This window comes from Phaethon aethereus (genome assembly GCF_964289735.1).
Source record: "Phaethon aethereus genome assembly, chromosome: 3".
In the NCBI taxonomy this organism is placed as follows: Eukaryota; Metazoa; Chordata; class Aves; order Phaethontiformes; family Phaethontidae; genus Phaethon; species Phaethon aethereus.
In genome coordinates this window covers 128,395,447-128,415,275 of record NC_138576.1, presented here as the reverse complement: position 1 = coordinate 128,415,275, position 19,829 = coordinate 128,395,447, and the positions used below count along the sequence as shown (strand labels likewise).

Here is a 19,829-nt window from a genome sequence, read left to right as displayed (position 1 = left end):
CCTGGATCCTCCTTCCAGCCCTTCATGTAGATGGGTGTCACATTTGCTAACCTCCAGTCAACTGGGACCTCCCCAGTTAGCCAGGAATGCTGATAGACAATGGAAAGTGGCTTGGTGAGCGCTTTCACCAGCTCCCTTGGTACCCTTGGGTGGATCCCATCCAGCCCCATAGACTTGTGTGTGCCTAAGTGGTGTAGCAGATCACTAAGCATTTCCCGTTGTATTATGGAGGCTTCATGCAGCTCCCCATCCCTGTCTTCCGGCTTAGGGGGGTGTGTACCTGGAGAACAACTGGTCTTATTGAAGACTGAGGCAAAGTGGCATTTTTTTGCCTTTTCCTTGTCCTTTGTCACCATGTTTCCCTCCCAGCATCCAATAAAGGATGGAGATTCTCCTTAGTCCTCCTTTTGTTACTAATGTATCTATAGAAACATTTTTATTGTCTTTTACAGCAATAGCCAGATTAAGTGCTAGTTGGCTTTGGCCCTTCTAATTTTCTCCTTGTGAATGTCTCTGTTGTTGTTGCAGTAAAGACACTGTAGGATTTTCATGTCTTGTTTCAAATGTATTTGAGTATTCCTATTTTGAATATGACTGTGGCTAACGGCGTTCTAGCATGGATTTTTTTGAAAAGGAAACGAGTATTTTTGTTAGAAGAGTGATATGAAATCTATCAGTTGTCACTACAGTTTTCTTCTAGAAAGAGCACTGCAAACTTAACAGTTTTTTCTGACCTCCCAAAATTAGCTATGTTCACAGTGCATCAGGATTCTTAGTAGCTCTTCAAATTAGATCTGAGTGTTCAGAAGAGTAATTGTTATTTGTGGAAGTAATCCCTAATTTATGAGAGCAGTCAGACTTAAATCAGTGGGATATCTTACCTGCAGAACTACTGTGTAATTGCCAGGTTGTGGTTATGTGCAACTGCAATAACATGGAAATATCTTTGGCAAACAATAAACCCCGGTAGTATATTTGCAGCATTTTGCTTGCAGGATTTTATTTAGATTCATTAGAATGATTAAATACAATTTCTTTCTATATAATGTGTTCTGTTTCATCTTTATAAATTATGGGGTTTGCCATGGCTAATATGCATTCTCTTGCACAATTTATAATATTTATGTAATTAATTTTTAGAAATACTAATTTATTAAGACATTGAACAAGGCCACTTTGAAAACAGAGTTCTTCTCTTCATTGTATTAATTTCTATGCAGTTCAGCTTGTCTCTTAGCTGAGAGGTTTTCCTAATAAAATACTGAATCAGCAGGCATTCCATGGGATATTACAGTGTAGTACAGCACAGTCATCAATAATGAGCCATTTTCAAAAATGAAGAAGAAATTCAAACTGTAATAGAAACTGGTCTTTCAACAAAGAGAATGAATTGACACTCTTTCAGTTCCTGTCAGATTCCAAATGATGTCTGAACTGAATTCATGAAAGAATGTCTCAATCATCTCCACACCTGTAAGAATATTTGTATTGCTTGTTTGCTTGTTTTTGTTTATTCTGGGTAACTATTTATTTTAAGTGTTCCATTATTTCTTTAGTAATCCTTACAATAATATGAACAAAAACAAATTTAAAGTTCTGTGAATAGGCTATATCACTGCTATTTGTACAAAAAAATTCTATGTAAATCACTAAAGTGGGAGCACTTGAAATAAAAGTATCCCCCTGTGTTTGCTGGTTTGCTTTCTGGGTGGACAACATTTTACTGCCTAGCAGTTTCTAGCCTTTAACAAGAGTCTGTTGAAAAACATTTGCTTTGGGTGTTTAAATCGATTGTAAAGAACTTTAAAACTTGTTATACTATTGGTTAACAGGCTGGAATTTTTAGTATGTATGCTTGTGAGGAAGGTTTTGCCACTGGAGGGAGAGATGGTTGCATTCGGTTATGGGACACTGATTTCAAACCAATTACTAAAATTGATCTCAGGGAGACTGAACAAGGATACAAAGGTAATGAGCTATTACTTTAATGCTTTTTCACACATCTAGATAATGGATTATGACACAATTTAATTTGAAGCATAAATGTCTCTGCACACTGCTGTTTTTTTTTACTTAATGACTGTATTTACTTTTGAGATTTGTATTCCTTTTTTATTCTGACAATGATGTAGCCTGATGTAGCCTAAGAGTTTTCCTTGTTTCGTAGCATCAACAGAGGGATGCTTATAGTTGCTGCTCCCCACCGTGCAAATACAAGAAGATAAGTAAAAACTAATTAAACGCAAAAAGATAGGAGAATGAGGTTAGCCAATCTTTACCTTAATTGCAATTCATTTAATTAAATGAGATTTCTGGAACCCAATATTCAAAGTTGCTGAGCATCTGAGCACTCCACTAGGTTCATTTGGAATGGTAGCTCTTGGCAGATGTAATAGAGGGAATGTTATTAAATTCTTGACCATCATATTTGTTGAACCTAATCATGCTTCCTATGACCTTAGTCATCGCTTTATTTTATGATTAGACTCTCGGGGCACTTATAATCTCCCATAGATCAGAATGCATGCTTTATCAAGGTTTTACTCTTCTGGAAGTTCTACACATCCATTTGGATTGAAAGCATAGCAGTCTGTTTGCTGGTTCGCAGTAGGCTTTTTATACTTTTGGCAGCCAACTTTGTAACTGTTAGTGTTAATTTCCCCAACTTCTTAGCTAATGTTTTTAGACCTAGTTTTTGTATAAAATTACCATTGGAATAGTCAAGAGGCCACTAAGAAGGATAAAATTTTCTTTCTCAATTATGGGTAATTTGGCCTGTGATCTAGTAACAAGCTTGTTCTGTTTATTTTTCATCTGACTTAAACCAGATCAGCTGATGATTGTAATACTTGTAAAATTGATAGGTTTGCAATATCTAGGTTCATCCAACAAGCAAGCTGCCAACAACCTTGGATGAGCACTGCTCCACCAGTGGGCCTTACTGCAGTGTAAACTCATGGAATTTAGCCCTCAAAAAAGTTGTCAGATACACCCAACCAGTAGTTCCTTTGCTCTGTAGTTCTGGCTTTAGGTAGTTTTTTTGCAGCCAGAGTCTTAATGTTTAGCATTGATTTCTAGAAAACAATAGCAGTACCTTATGAACATTTACAGTAGTTTTGATCAATTTAGAATCCACTTTCTAAAAATTGTGGAGAAATAAGCCTGTACATGTGGATTAGATCACTCTGGCTAATACCAGTCTTGCAGGCCATCCATTTCTAATAAAAGTCAAAATAACATATATGAAGGGAAACACGGAGAAAGCAGTGCTCACACACTAAACATGCATCTTCAACCTCCTGGGTTTTTTGTGAAATGATTCTGAGAGGGAGCCTTATCCCACGTATTTGTGAGACCAGAGTAGAAACAATTGGTTTTGCTCTTACTGCTGCCTGGGATGTGTCTACTCTCAATGCAAAACAGACTTCAGATGACTTCAGTTACTTTTAATTAACTGTAGTTGTCTTCTGTGGAAAATTATTACTTGAAAATTATAACTTACATTACAGAGCTGTAATGTATTCATAAAGGTGTCATCTTCTAGCAGATTATCTGCAGAAAGCACCTAGCTATCTTTACACAGGTTGCCTAAGAAGAAATTTTGATCTTGATGGAAGTTAAATCAAGGAAGGGCTCATTGAAGGTGAAGTCTCATCAGAAACGCTATGGAGTGATTCTAACTTGATGCTGTTATTTCTACCATCTCTTAAATGCTACAAGATACAGAATATATAGATGAGAGCAGCTAAGTAGAACCAGGCACTGTAACCACAGCTATGGGGCTGAGACAGTCAGTAGAAGGTTTTGCTATCTTCTTACTTGGCAAAAATAGTAAAAAAAAAAATTCATTTTTCCAAAGTGAATTGAGTTGCCATTTAGACTTGTATGTAAATGATAACAAACTTGAAAAATTTGGTAAATTCATTGATTTCTAAAAACTAAAACTAGAACACTGTCCAAATCTTGTCTTCAAAGCATTTAAATCCTTCAGGTTTATGTTTGTTTGTCAAAATAAAAAGATTGTCGTCTTCGATGGCAAGAATCTGACTTAAGTCTGCAAAATTTTGTCAAAGATGGTGTGCCCATGAGCATGATCATTGAGACTAAGTAAAAAGACATCATGACGTATCTGTGAAAAGTGTGGTGGGACTGCTGGTTTCACTACAGCTATAAAAAATGAGGACCTTGGGGATGACTGCAGGTCATAAAACCTAAGCCTGCACTTATATGCTGTCACCATATTTTTAATTTTTTTTCTCTTTTTCACATTTCAGCGTTTCTTCTCTGTGTTCTTTCAGTGTGATACAACTCTTGCCCACGATGTTCCTGTTATTTCTCTGTCCTTTTCTGCTGTTTCTGTCTCGTGTCATCCACTGATGATCACTTCCATTTAGCGCTTGCTAATGTGGAAATTTTGTTTCATTTTCAGTTACGTCAATGGCACTGATTAATTTAAGCACATACATAACTTCAAGCAATGGTGGTAGCCTTAACTGCTTACCTATGACCTTCTGTCCCTCCTTTCCAATTACTTGTTCCAAAGCGGTTTGCAAAGGCATCAGCTTTTAAAATTAAAATGTCTTTCTAGGGTGTCGGGAAGACTGACTTCCCCGCACACCCCATATATACTCATTCATCAGTTGACTCTTTAAATGCAATGCATCACCAGTAACAATCTGATCATAGGCTTGGCTTTTATATTTAAATATACATGTATATTAGTAAAAAAATCTGATAATGGCTAATCTTTACATGCAGTACATCACAGAAAACATTACCTTTCCCACATCAAAATATGTATTTTGCTTTCTAAAACTTAATACCCATTTTCCACTTAACATCTGAACTTCATTCCTTGTATGGCCTTCAGTGTTTATCAAGAAGATGATGTAAGTCAAAGCTTGAGTAGAAATTTAGCTAAGTCACAAAATGACATTGTCAGAATTAAAAGGTACTGGAAATTGATAATAAATGAAGATTAATTTGCCCTTCTCAAGAAATGACACAAAATGCCTACAATATATTTTATTTATGTGACCAGTAGTTAATTGCATTGTGTATTTGGTTCCAAAAGATGTTGAAATGATGATGTGATTGACCTTGACTACATGATAAATGGATTTTTTTGTTCGTTCATATATCACAGCATCTAGACCCATTTAATTTTCATATACAGGAACAGAAAACACTAACGCCGCAGAATGCTATCAAATTGCTCAGCCTGTTGAGAGGGTATTTTTAAGTGGTTAGTAAAATTCTTGCTGCAAAGTTAGGGTCAGATTTGTGGAATAAGATCAGGCTCTCTAAAAGCTATGCAAAACAAGGTTCTGTTAATTTTTGGTTTGGGGTTGGTTGTTTTGGTTTTGTGTTTTTTTTGGTGATAACCAGTGGGGACAAAAATAGAGACGTGTGATAACATGGGCACAAACCATTTAAATTCACCATTAAAATTTCATTCAACATTTTATTTAAATGTGCAAAACAGTAAACTACTAAAAAAACGAATAAAACCAACTTCAGTCACAGGAACCTTGCCCAATCTAAAATTTAGATCTTTCAATCATGTGAAATTGAATTGTTTTTTAAAGGAAATTCCCAAGGTATATGCAAAGGATAAGAGCTTGATCCCTTGAGAAACTGGCAGCAGAAATATTAGATACTCAGCATTTTCCAAGGCTTGAGCCTTCTCTTTTTCTGTCAAATGGAGATAACTTAACAGAACTGTTTTGAGATTTAATCATCTGTGATGTATTCTAAGACTTCAGTGTCAAAGTATAATAGTTGCTATAAATTAACTCTTGAAGTTTTAATGGTCTTTGCTGTACTGACTATCACTTTGTCTCATCATTGCCATTAATCCAAGATTATTCTGTCCCCTGTCAGGTTTGTCCATCCGAAGTGTCTGTTGGAAAGCGGACAGACTTTTAGCAGGGACACAGGACAGTGAAATATTTGAGGTGCTAGTAAGAGAGAGAGATAAACCCATGCTGATCATGCAGGGTCATTGTGAAGGGGAGCTCTGGGCCCTGGCAGTCCATCCAAAGAAGCCTTTAGCAGTCACAGGCAGTGATGATCGATCTGTACGGTAAGGCTAGATCTTACTTATTTTTTTCTATTCATTCATGTACACATCATTTTTAACCCATCTCAATTTGACATATTTGTAATTCATTTCTTTTCTGGCCTTATGTTAAGCCTCCATCAGGACAACTTTTTTTCAATGTTTTTCTTAGCAGCTTTTATTTGGGCTTCACACATCATGTGAAAGTAATCGGAATTTGTGTTGAAAACATGCTGGATTTATATACTGTGCTTTAAGTACTAACTCATTACTGTCTGAACAACAGGTATAGATATCTAAATGGAGAATGGTCACCTTGTACTTCTCTTCTGCTAATAATATACAACAAGCCTAAAATCGAAATACCTTTGACCAATGCTTTACACAACAGATATCTGATTCAGCCATGAGTGTTTGGAAAATCTGGTCTAAAACCAATTCAGTTGAAATGCCAGAAGATGAGATTAATGAAAACGCATTTGTTTACCCCAATGGAAAATATCCTTCAGATGTTTGGTTGTAGCACTTGTGACTCAAGCCTTTGTAGCAGAGATTTGAAGTTTTGTACACATATTTGTGGAAGCTGTCACAAAGTCAAGGAAGTTTCTTTTCCTGTCCCTGTTAAAATTTGGCAAACTGATAAGCCTCTGAAGAAACCTAAACGATTTTAATATGCTTTGTAAGACTTCGCTGTGAAATTTGGCGGTTAAGCTAAGATTCTCACTATAGTGGATGTACTCCCATACCCACACAGCTGTTGTTTGGGCATGGACACTGCTTATTGTTACTAGTTATTTACCTGTGATTAAAGAGATTGAGATTTTCTTGACTGCCAAAGCCACCCATGGGGACTGGAGAGATTTTTGGGAGGCCGGGTTTTGTTACGGCAGTCTCCCGAGTCCTCAAATTATGGTTCTGCCCTGGCAAAACAGCGCATACAATGGGGTTCATGACAGCTTGGTTTCCCAAGCTCTGATTCCCCTAATGTCCTCTTTAGCAGTTTCTCCTGACCCTACTATCCTAATTTCTAACCCCTCCATCAGGTTTTTCTCCAACCCTATGTCAACTGGATGATGATTGCTTTTCATCTTATATAGATAATTTAATTGCATATTTTCAAATCAACCCCAAGCAGTTACGAAACAGTGTTTATGCACTACTAGTCAACTATTTCAGAACCATATATGTGGATTCTACCATTTGGCCATATTTCAATGGGAAAAATCAATCTCCTACCATAGATACAGCTTCAGGTCCCACATTATGATTCACCTCTGCCTTGAAGCTTGCTGGTCAGATGGAATTTCTTTTTCCCTTTCCTTTCTATGTTTTTACTTGTACTGTTTTCCTATTCCTGCCATCCTTCATCTCTTTCTAATCATAATTAAAATCCAAATTGTGAAACTAACAAAACTGCCAGTTGTTCACTGCATTCATGTTATCTCCCTGTTTCCTACACATTAATATTATTTCTTTCAGTTTATAAAACGCATGGATAGTCTCTTCTGCTTGGGTTTGTCTGCACGGTTTTTATAGACAGGCACAAATTCACACTACCTGCATTCTGGCAGGTTGCAAGCCAGTTCTGAAACAAGAGATACAAAACTGGGATTAGCATTGTACTGCCCTCGAGCTAATAAACCGTGCTAAGGCTCTGGATTTGTTATCTTGGACTCATCTCTTGGTTAGCATGGTAATTCAGCTCTGGCATGGAGCTGGGTAATGTACCGCTGACTCAAAGCGTGCTTGGAACAAACTTGTGCCCCTCTATGAAAGACTGTGCAAGCGTGCTCTTGTGCACATAAAGCCTTAATTAGTGGTGCTCTTATGATTATTATTGTCATAGTTATTATTAGATTACTGATGCCTTTGAACATTAGCATTCTATAAAATGTGCATTTGTTAACATTATGGGTATTTTACTGCACTACATCACACATCCATTTAGCTGTTTAGGCACTAGAGAATGTAGGATTTGAATTCTTGTTCAGACACTGGTTGTTTTTGTGTTTTTTTTTTTAATAGAATGCTTCATGTGAGGAATTCCAGTGAAATCTATAAATATTTTCATTAAGATAAAAAAGATACACAAAAGGATTTTCTTACATGTTCTTTTTCCATAATAAAATTGCATTGATGGGAATGTTTCTCTATTGCTGTTCATTGTGTAATTTTTCATAGTATTTGGTTTCACGTTCCTTTGAACAGAGTGGCTATATAGTATAAATCTAAATTGTTTCACAAATAAAAGTATTTGGTGGGCCAGATTATATTCTCGTGTCTAAGTGAGCTGTCTAAATGAGAAGGACCTCTGTAGAGTTAAGAGGAATTACTGTAGATTTTCCCTAGCACATCTGAGAGAAGACTAGCCAAATACAGGTTTCCTACATTTTAAACTTCAAAAGTATATCAACTAGAAAAGCTGCCTACTTCCTCTTCAAGTCTTTAAGCTCAAGTCAGTGACATTATCTTCATTCCATGGTTGAAAAGGAACTCAATACATTATAAAATCTTAATATAAGGAGTGGCCATGCAAGTGGGCCTTTACCAATTGAGTTAGACTTTTTGTTTTTACTCTTGATGATATTGAAATATTGTGCAGTCAAGAAAAATCTCCTGCTGCTTTCAATTGCCTTTAATGCAGATTATGGAGTCTTGCTGACCATGCCTTGATAGCTCGTTGTAATATGGAAGAAGCAGTGCGGAGTGTGTCTTTCAGTCCTGATGGATCACAGTTAGCACTTGGAATGAAAGATGGCTCCTTCATTGTTCTTCGAGTACGGTGAGAAAAATCTTACGTTAGTTTCTCACATTATTAGTTTTTTTCCCCCCCCGAGTAACTCAAGACCATATTATAAAGACTTTCATTCCTATAAAAAGGAAAAATCATTGTGTATTTTATCAGAAAGAAACAGTAAAAATTGAGCATATGCTTCTGTAATATCACTTGGTGTTTTAAAAGGTGGTAGTTTGGAAATTATGCTTTATTTAATTAAGAATATTAGTTTTAGTAATGTTATAAAATTTAAGATTTTTTCAAACTTGGCTTTTTTCCTTTATTTCTTCTGAAATTCTACAGATATTTTGTGAAAAGAAATGTGCATAACAGAGATAACAGTTTTGAGAGGAATCTCCGTGATCATATGGTTAATTTCCTGCCAGATGCAGGAATGGATATTATGCAAAATAATCAGTGACTGAAAGATGTTTTTAAGTATTTGCAAGATATATGTAAATTCTACTTTTCAAATGAGATGTCAAGCCTTTTTTTGCATGAATGCATCATATGCAGTATGCCTTTTCTGTGTGAAATACTATTATGGAAGACACAGTAAAGCAGGTGAAACACAAAACTGGCCATAGAGTGAAAGAGCCAAACAAAATAGTGCGATTTCAAAACACGAAGGCTATTTTAATTGATAGTTGGAAGAGTTTACCTCTTCCTTAACATTACTCCATATGTTTGGTAAGCATATACTTATAATACTTTGAACTACTAGCTGATAAGAGAGGAAAGCCTGTAATTGATGTAACATCTGTGGAAACCCCTGTAATGTACTGCTTTAATGACTTTCACAAAACTTAAATGATCTGTTCATATTAATATAAAATCCTTTTCAAAGACTAGTATTTTTCTAAAGAAGTTAATCATCTTTGTCTCACAGTAATCTTGTCTTTGCTAATTTGCCTGATACCTAACACTGTTCATGATTCAGCTGCTGGAGACTGATAATGATAAACCTAGCATTATTCCGCAAGAGTGTGGCCCTGGATTCATTTGTTTCTCCATCTGTTCCTTTTCTGTGATGGATCTTCTGACAGGGTATCAAACCTGCAGCCCGTGGTCCAGGAAAAGTGGACAATGGCAATGTGTCTTGTTGGTGTGTTTCCTGAATCACATACTCAGCAACATGAATCTTTGTTCTCCCTTTTCTTGGCCATGAAGGATCTGGATCTATGGAATAATCCAGAGAATTAGCTGCTTTTCTCAGTGGCGATATTTAGCACTATGGAATAGTTATATTACCAGTTTTCAGTAATAAGGCAGAGCTCAGAATATTTTTTTTTTCATAACACTTTTTAAACACAAAATGGCTATGAATAAATAAGAATTTTCACAACAAGATTTCTACTGTTATTGACATTTTGGAATTTCACCATTTTAAGAAAAATTTCTAAGAAAATTATTCCGATAGTTTATAAAGATCCTGATAATCTGTAATATTATCCTTTCCATTAATATTGGCATCTCCCAGAAATCTCTGTCTTTGGTTACAGATGATTCTCCTTTCAGGACTCTGCTTTTAGTACTTTTTTAGTACTATGTATCAGCATTTCAAAGATATATTAACAAAATTTATTCATTTTAAATAAATTTGAGTCTTTTCATAAATTTTATGCTGCTAGAAGTAATTAATCATAGCAGAAATCAGGAAAAATATTTTAAAATCTTAAAATAGAGGGTAACAGAAGCATGACACCTGCAGAAGACTTCCTCACAAAATTTCCTTACAGCCCGAATGTATAATCTGCTATGGATTGTCTTTGTAAATACAAAATTAATGGCACTGAGACTTGGCTCATTGTTCAGTCAACTCGGGGGAAGATTTTTTTTTTTTAATTTAATTTTAATTTTTTCCTCATAGCCAAAGAATTTGGGGAAACCTACTTGCAAAAATTTTGTCTGCATTCACTAGCATTGTAGTTTTGGGTTCCTTGATTGGATAGGAAAGAGGTTTCTAGCAAATGTAATTTGGATAGGGAAGAATTGAATATTTTTTTGAAAGCTAGACATATAGCTGTCTTGATTTTTTCCAAAGGCACATGCAAGGTATTGTCATGTCTGTTTTTCCACTGATGGGTGATTCTGGTGGTACTGGAACCCCGAAAGCTGTAGCTAAGAGGTCCTGGCACGTGGGATTGGTCATATCTAACTTTACCAGTCTAATTGTTAGCCTCTAATCTAAACAGTTTTCCTGTCTTCCCAGAAGAGTCAATGTATGGCTATCTCCCAAAGGCCATTTCAACATGGTCTTGTGAGAGACATGGTAATCGCTCTTTAGACGGAACTCTTTTTCCATTGTCTATGTTAAAAAAAAAAAAAAATTGTCTAGTTTAGACTAGACGGCTAACTATTGTACAGCTAAAATTAGGTGAATAGAATGAAGAGTATCATTGACAGGTAAAGTTGTTTCTAACCTTTGCTTTAAAAATATGCTTATAACCAATGAAAGCAATAGGAACTTCTCAAAAAAAGGTTGGTTTTTTTTTTTGTAAAATCTGCATTTTCTTGTACACATTATTCAGTGCGTCTATCTTCATATTTGTCTTAAATATTTGTAGATTGCATGTTCACAAATTTACAGTTCACATTTTTACTATTGGTTCTTTCAGAGACATGACAGAAGTAGTTCATATTAAAGACCGAAAAGAAGTAATCCATGAAATGAAATTTTCACCAGACGGCTCTTACCTTGCTGTGGGTTCTAATGATGGCCCAGTAGATATCTATGCGGTTGCTCAGCGATACAAAAAAATAGGAGAATGCAACAAATCTTCTAGTTTTATAACTCATATTGACTGGTCTGTGGATAGTAAATTCTTGCAAACCAATGATGGTGCGGGAGAAAGACTGTTCTACAAGATGCCGTGTAAGTTTACAAGCTTTATGAATTTACAGCGGTATGAACAAGTCAAGTTCAGTGTTGATTTGACAAGAACACCAAAAATATGATATAAATAGTACATCTGCAAGCGGAGTTTCTTGACTGGAACTTATGTGAATATGTAATGTTTTTCCACTTTACTATGTTTTTAGCATCTTTATGTGCAGCTGCCTTAGAACTTGTAAGATGTGTGATGTCATCAAATACCACAAATGTGAGATTATACTAATGTAAAGTGACATTGTGAATCTTTAAAATTTATTGAGGTTAAAAGACTAATCCCAAGAAGAATAGACAGATAAATGTGATGAAAAGAAATGGAGTTTACTGAAAAACAAGTGATTCAACAGATTATTCACTTGCACGTTTTCAGCTGGGAAGCATCTAACTAGCAAAGATGAGATCAAAGGAATTCACTGGGCCTCATGGACCTGTGTGATAGGATCTGAAGTGAATGGAATTTGGCCAAAATATACCAACATTACAGATGTCAACTCTGTGGATGGAAATTACAACAGCTCAGTGCTAGTGACTGGAGATGATTTTGGACTTGTTAAATTATTCAGATTTCCATGCCTAAAGAAAGGTAAGATAGTGTTTTGTATTTCTGAAGAATGCAATATTTACCTTGATACCATATCAGTATATTTTCTAATGGCAGCTTCTGATTCTTATGTATAATTCAAATTAGTGCATGCACGATTCATATTAGTAGTAACGGACATAAAGATGAGACCTTACCCCTCTATGTATCTAGCGATTTCCTGCTAATGCGTATGTACTACTTGTTAGAACTGTTGAGAATGTATAGTTCAACATGTGCTCATTTTGATATTACATTTTCAGAAACTGATTCAGTAGGACTTTACATCACACCAGAATTGTATTAACACCAGGTGCACTACTATAATTTGTCCAAATTTATGCCAGTAACCATTTCAGAAACTTCAGCAGGGTTTCACTGTCTGTTAGCGTGTGTCAGTATAGCTCTGTGTGATCTATTTGTTTTATCTGTAGTGGGCTTTTAACGCAGATTGTTTCCTCAGTATTTGCACCGTACCATACATAAAGCCAACAAAACTAAATAAAATATTTTGGCTTTCCATTACCTTCAGAGTTTAATTTGATATCAGTATATTTTCTGAGAATGAATTTGATTTTATGTGTATAGTAAAATACACAATACAGGTGTATAGTTCACATTAGTGGTAATGGCCATAAAGGTGAAAATTAAACCCTATCTGTATCTGGTACTTCCTGCCAAGATTTAAGTGCTTTTCAGAAAACTGAGGTGAACAGATAGTTCATATTATTTTATGTCACTTATTTTTATTTTATAATTATTAGTAATATCAGAATATCAAGAATATGAATATTTAAGTATTGTTTTGTTTTCAGTTTTCGTGTGTTTAGACTGTTTCCATGAAAAGCCTAACTTTGTTACAATGTTAATTTTTTTTTCTTCTTACATACTAAAAGTTCTATTTTTGGTTTCAGGAGCTAAATTTAGAAAATATGTTGGCCATTCAGCACATGTAACCAATGTCCGTTGGTCCCATGATTTTCAGTGGCTTTTAAGCACAGGAGGTGCTGATCACTCTGTTTTTCAATGGCGATTTATTCCAGAAGGGATAACAAATGGAATCCTTGAAACATCTCCACAAGGTAAAAATTATCTCTTCTTCATTATTTATTAAATAAAATCAACAGAGAATGCTGCACTCTTGGAAAATTTCTGTTAATTCCACCGAACTAACAGAAAATATTTTTATTATAATTCTGTGGAATTACATATACTCAGCAAGTTTGGGACATTTTACATTTCATAAGCAGCCATTTATTTCAGCCAAGGTACATAAAAAACTCTTCTGCAGCCTGCTATATTGTATGTTTAGGAATACACAAGTAGTATTTGTCAAAGCATGTGAAAAAAGACATTTAGAGGAAGATTACTAGATCAAACTAGATTTTCAAACTTATCCACCTAACTTGCACTCAGAAGTCTGACTGCATAGGTTGAATTGTTTAATTTTCTTTTCAATGCAAATTCACATGTATGTGTGATAGCTGTACTTCAGATTTTTTTTCTTGTTATATTTGTGATACTTACAATATTCTACAAAAGTCGTATGAACTACATAGCGGCAGCCACTGAAAATTGGATTCCCTTTAGCAAAAGGGCAAAAATTCACACCAGAGCTGCACAATTTGGTAAAACACCTATGTTACAGCAAATCTTTTTAAACACAGTGATCACACTGGAAGTTTTTATTTACTGTTTCTGTATGTTTCACTCCAAAGCCTGTTAAGAAAACCGAATTCTCTGGGATGATGGAAATGTACTACTCGGTTATTCTCCTTCCCTCTGCCACCCTTCTGCCTCAGGCTTGAAACAGGAGAAACAGAAATGAAACCTGATGCATTCAGTCGGCCCACATGATTGGAAACTTAAGCAGCTTGTACAAAAGTTGTTGAATACCGCTTTGCATATAGTCTAAATTATATAAAAACATCACATACTGTTTTCTTGTGATTACATGTGATTTATATATTGATTTATTTTTTTTTTATGCAGAGGGTGGTGTTGATTCCTACAGTGAAGAATCAGATTCAGATTTATCTGATGTGCCAGAGTTAGATTCTGACATTGAGCAGGAAGCTCAAATCAACTATGATCGCCAGGTGAGTAAAAATTAACAGGCTGTGCCAATTACCTGACAATTTGTCGTGACTATTCAGTAAAGATAAGCAAAAGAAATTTGCAGCTAATTCGTCAGACTACTCTAGGAAAATTGTTTTGACAGTATTCAGCTGATTATGCAACCAATATACTTAAAAACAGAGTTCACTTTAGCTGGATGTGAGAATTTAAAAGGGTTTGGAAAAAAAGCATTGGTGTATATACCAATATTGTCAGAATAAAAAATATGTCTTAAAAAGCACAAATTTAAGGATGAGAACTTATTGCTATTCCCATTCTCATGATAGGTGTTAGAGAAGACTTCAGTCCTATCAAATTTAGAATCCCAGTTTGTAGAATACAGCTCACAGAATTTTTGTATGAGTTCTGCATGGTCAAAGCAGAATGCTCTTAATGAGTATGAAGCCTGTACAATACATCTGTTTCTGACAGATTCTTTCTTATTGCCAAGGACAACAGTGTCCAAGAATTAAAATTGCCCAAGTTTATGGGAACTAAGTAAACTTGGTCTCTAATAATCACTTAATACACTTAATCTTTTTTCTATTTTCAGTACCACCGTGTTCTGAGATAAATTAAGATACAGTGCTTCCACGCAAGAAGAAAACAAGTCAAATAAGTATTCTTTACTGCATTGATTTTTTTCAGGAATGGTAGTATGCCACTCCACTCTTTAACCTGATGTTTCCCTGTTGATTTATGCTTTGTCACTATGGGCTTGCCTGGTGATGCGGACTGTTGCCTGAACTGGGTTACAGTCACCAAATCTGCTGTGCTCATGTCACTCGGGCACTGCGGGACTGCACCCCTCTCTGTGAGGGCACCTTCTTGCCTGGCCTTGTTTGTTATCATGCTCAGCTCTTGGCTGCCCTTCTTTTACAAAGCAGTTTTAACTTGCTGCTCCCTGATGTGAGGTTTCACCCAACCTGCGTCTTAACAATTTGCACCAACACTACTATATTAGAAATCATGATTTAAGTCACAAAGTTAAATGAAGTTTAGAAAATGTCATAAAACATAGTTTTGCCCTTTTTAGGTGCACGAATGATTACACATTTCTGCAGGACTTCTACTTCATTTGGTGCATGGGATATTTAGTTCTCACTTAACAAGAAACTATCCAATCCTTTTTCATTCATCAGGCCATTCCATGGCTGCCTTTATTGCACATTCCTCAAACATTACTCTGAAGACAGAACTACTATTTTCCCTGTGGTTCTTTCCATTCCCTTCATGATACTGAGAGTTTCACTGGTCGTGGTAACAGTCTGTGATTGTGGAAGGGTGCTATTATCCCTGTTTTGAAGGAAAGGAAGCGTTGACATCAAATTTCGCTGTTTGTCTTCCGACTTTCGCTTCTGTTTAAAAACACCTGGGACTTGATTTTTCAGAAGCTGTTGTCGTTGTGAATAGAATATTACTTGTCACCCTGTCCTGTTATCTTATCAGTTGCAATGGTGAAAGGTCAGAACTTCCTCAGACCAGAACTGGGATCTTGTACTGTGTGAAAATACACAGTAAGCTTGGCTCAAGTTGATTTGAGTGATTTAATGGCTGGCATGGAGCTGCTTTCTAGAATGTGGAAGGATCACTTCTAATGTTCCATGCTTTAGCGAAGGGCCATCCTTTGTCTTTTCACCTCACTTTCTAGATTCTGCAATAAATTACATAGATCCTTTTGATAACAGCTTATTTTACCTCTTTATTACAAAGATCTATTGTGCTTGCCAAATGAAACGGAGGTTTTGGCAAATTTTTTCCCTTCCCTCCCTTTTACTCCAAGTCTCACTGGAGTGCTTGTCGTATCATCCTCTTCCTTCCATCCTCCTTCTACTTATTTTCCACATGTATGCAAATCAGACAGCATCTTCCCCCACACTTCCTGTGTGTCAAAAAGGATGGCTGGGTTTAAAAACTAAGAGTGAAAAAATAGTTGTAGGCAGTTGAACAGCAATATTCCAGGCAGGTTAATGCATGAAAAAACTAGAAGCAGCTTAAAATAGAATGTTATGCAGGAAGTGTGAGACAACCCCAAACGCAAGCTGCACTTCACATTTTGTTAAAGGAAATAATTTACAAAGCACATGGAAACAAAAACATTAATCTTATTCTGATAATTGGGTTTGGTTTTGGGTTTTTATTTGAAGTTATGGATGGAGCACTAGAAAAGATTCTAGACTTTGAGATGCATTACAAAATTGTAATTCTAATATTCTGTTTCATTGGTAGCATTCACTGAGAAGCAAGAATAAATGGATGTGAACACTCAGGATAAAGTATAATACATAGAAGTGACAGATGCAATATGTTAAGGCTCTGTGTGCCTACCGTTTCAAAAGCTCAGCTCAAGTTAAATGAACACCTTTCTTGTAAAAATCCACTACTCTATCTTTGCAGTCAGGTAGATTTTTGTGCGAATGCTCCTTTTGCAAAATCCAGGAAAAATAGGCAGAGATAACAAACAGTAAAGCTGTATTTCAGCAGTATAATGAATTTTGTTTGGTGCCACAGCTTTTAAGATGCTTCAAACATCTTTAGCAGCTCCACAGAGTTTCAGCATTTCTGAAGGATTTAAATGTATAGTATTTTGTGTCTTTAGTGTATTTACAGAGCTGTAATTCTGCTTCGGGATTCTGGAGGCTGTGGCAAATCACTTAAGTTCTGTTCATTACTGTATCTTTCACCATAATCCCTAGATAAAATTAATTCATTATGTTCAGCTCTGAGAATGTACACTGAAGCCCATATGAAATAAAAAGACACTTAAAGTGTTCCAGTCACTATTTAAGTGCCTTTTCGATAAGTGACACTGCTATCTTCTAGAAAAAAAATACACTCTTCTGCTAATCCAGAATAATGTTCTGGGCCGCTCACATGTCAGGGGACTTCATCGTCTGGAAAACATTTGTTGTTATCTGAAGTTCTGTAGGGAGTGATAGTGACTTTGTGTTGTAACTATTGAAGACCACATTAAAAAAATACGAAATTGTAATACTTAAAAGAAAGTCACTGTCATGCATACATACAAATATTTAGAAAACTGGAGATATTAAATTAACTTTAACAATTATTCTTCAGGTTTACAAAGAAGACCTACCTCAGCTGAAACAGCAAAGTAAAGAGAAAAACCATACTGTGCCCTTCCTTAAAAGAGAGCGAGCGCCTGAGGACAGTTTAAAGTTGCAATTTATACATGGGTAGAGTAATTTTAGATAATACTTGGTTTTCTTCTGATTGTTAAAACATCCTAGCAATGTTAATCAATCTACATCAGAGCATTTTAGCAAAGCATTTCTCAGTGCTTACCTGTAATTAATTTGTCATTAATACTATGGGTAATTTTTGGACTATCAGCCATGGATTTTCTTTTCCTTCAGTTGTATTTGTTAAGGAACAAGAGCACGTTTTAATACTGTAGCCATATAATAAATCAGCATTGCATTTTATAAAATTACATTTTGAACTAGCTGTTGACTACACCTTATGTTTCCTGGAGCAAAGATTCTCTGTTAAGTTGATCGTGATAGCCATGCTTTGTAAAAATGCCTGATAGATTTCTACTTGAACCTAAGTCCCTGTAAAACTTGTCTGGACACAATTCTATGTGAATTATATATCCTTTTTGTTAAATCAGTACTAATTTAGGATTTAGGTGCAAAGTAAACCATGGGAAGATTCATGAATGCTTTTGGTAGGAATATTCTCTCTCTGCTTGTGTGCTGTGATATTTTTGAGCTAAAGCTGACACCACAGATGTACTCTATTCAAGCTAATGCACAAATATTTCCTCAATTTGTTATACAAAGTACCAGAATAGTTTTGAAACAAAATATAACTTGTTTTGCATTTACTTCAGTTATCGAGGCTATGACTGTCGAAATAACTTGTTCTACACACAAACCGGAGAAGTGGTGTATCATATTGCTGCTGTAGCTGTTGTATATAGCAGGCAACAGCACACTCAAAGGCTGTATCTTGGTCACGATGATGACATCCTCAGCCTAAGCATTCATCCAGTGAAAGACTTCGTTGCTACTGGACAGGTGGGTGTTTAGAAGTAATGATGTAAGCAAATCATGGAAATAAATTCCCTTAACAATATATAATTAGGAAAAACGTGGTTCTCACTGTCCTTCAGTAGAGTGTTTCCTCCTACATACAGGTAAGCTGTGTATTGTTTTCTATATCCCTGCCAAACTGCCAAGGAGTACTGGGCTGGAAACTATTTGCAGTGATTATTAAAACATTCCTACATAACAAAAAAACCTCCCAGTCTTATGCTGTGGCCTTGCAAAAAATCTTATATTCACACTGATACCTGCTTTCATCTGTGTAAATGCAGGAGCTATTTTGTCTATACCCTAGGAGGTTTTGAGGTTTCATTAGTCTCAGTATTTTTGTACTGTAGTAGTATTCAAAAACCTTACTCAGATAAAGGCTATTTTATGTTGGGCACTCTACTGATGCCTGGTACTGAATATGACATTTTCAGTATATTCATATATCGCAATAAATGATATCATTAATATGATACTGAATACTGATGTTTCAGAGTATATCTACTGATATTTCTTTAAAGGAGAAGATAGATCTTGAAAAAGATAAAATAGGCCAAGTGGAAAAGTAGTTACCTCTGGCATGTTTTGAAGATGTCATAGTGCGAATTACTGATATTGGCGTGCTTTGAACTTTTATGAGCAGATATTCTGATTATCCCTCTGATTTAGGTTGGGAGAGATGCTGCTATCCATGTTTGGGACACACAGACACTGAAATGTTTATCATTGCTCAAAGGCCAGCATCAAAGAGGAGTGTGTGCACTGGATTTTTCAGGTAAGCCACAACCTACATTTATCTAAATGAGTAATTACAAAGCAATTCTTATGATGAAACCTTAATACGAATAGCTAGGCAATCTTACAACCGATGGAAATTTTACGTAGAACTCTGCTGACAGTTTTGATAAAAACAGTGTGTAGTTAAGTCAGTCATGGCCCTTTTTCTCAGTCGATCAATAATTGATTTTTTTGATGTCTAATACATAATACCAAGTGTAGAGCTAGGACGGTGGCTGTCTACATGGTGGTATGATAATTTAAAAGCAGGCAGAATTGTGACTTGTAGTGTATAAGTGAGATGGAAATGTGATCTGTAGGCTCATACAAGTCTTCAAATTTGCTAACAATTCCTGCATTTTTCAGTGAGTTTACAGAATAAACAAACATGACAAACAGTTGTCTGCTGTTTCTCCTAATTGTCTTTCTGAGATGGGTGGCCTAAGTTGTCTCAGTTATCGCAGGGTAATTCCTGTATTTGGCGTTGAAAAACATCATCCATATGGTGGTGGCTTACATACTTTTACATCTTTATAAAAGTGCTTACAAATCCATTCTCCCTTTTT

The 19,829-nt window shown here is 35.7% G+C and overlaps 1 protein-coding gene across 3 annotated transcripts in view; it reads left to right on the top strand.

Annotated features, from left to right (window-relative positions):
• EML6 (EMAP like 6) overlaps positions 1 to 19,829 on the top strand; it is a gene marked incomplete at both ends in the record, with an annotated part of 113,043 nt that overhangs the window by 48,033 nt on the left and 45,181 nt on the right. For all 3 annotated transcript variants that reach the window (XM_081997307.1, XM_081997305.1, XM_081997306.1), the window contains 10 exons: positions 1,833 to 1,968; positions 5,884 to 6,085; positions 8,706 to 8,843; positions 11,456 to 11,712; positions 12,101 to 12,313; positions 13,225 to 13,392; positions 14,303 to 14,409; positions 17,507 to 17,625; positions 18,285 to 18,471; positions 19,156 to 19,261. In XM_081997307.1, coding sequence (XP_081853433.1) covers positions 1,833 to 1,968; positions 5,884 to 6,085; positions 8,706 to 8,843; positions 11,456 to 11,712; positions 12,101 to 12,313; positions 13,225 to 13,392; positions 14,303 to 14,409; positions 17,507 to 17,625; positions 18,285 to 18,471; positions 19,156 to 19,261 — 1,633 coding nt within the window. The remainder of the gene's footprint in view (positions 1 to 1,832; positions 1,969 to 5,883; positions 6,086 to 8,705; positions 8,844 to 11,455; positions 11,713 to 12,100; positions 12,314 to 13,224; positions 13,393 to 14,302; positions 14,410 to 17,506; positions 17,626 to 18,284; positions 18,472 to 19,155; positions 19,262 to 19,829) is intronic.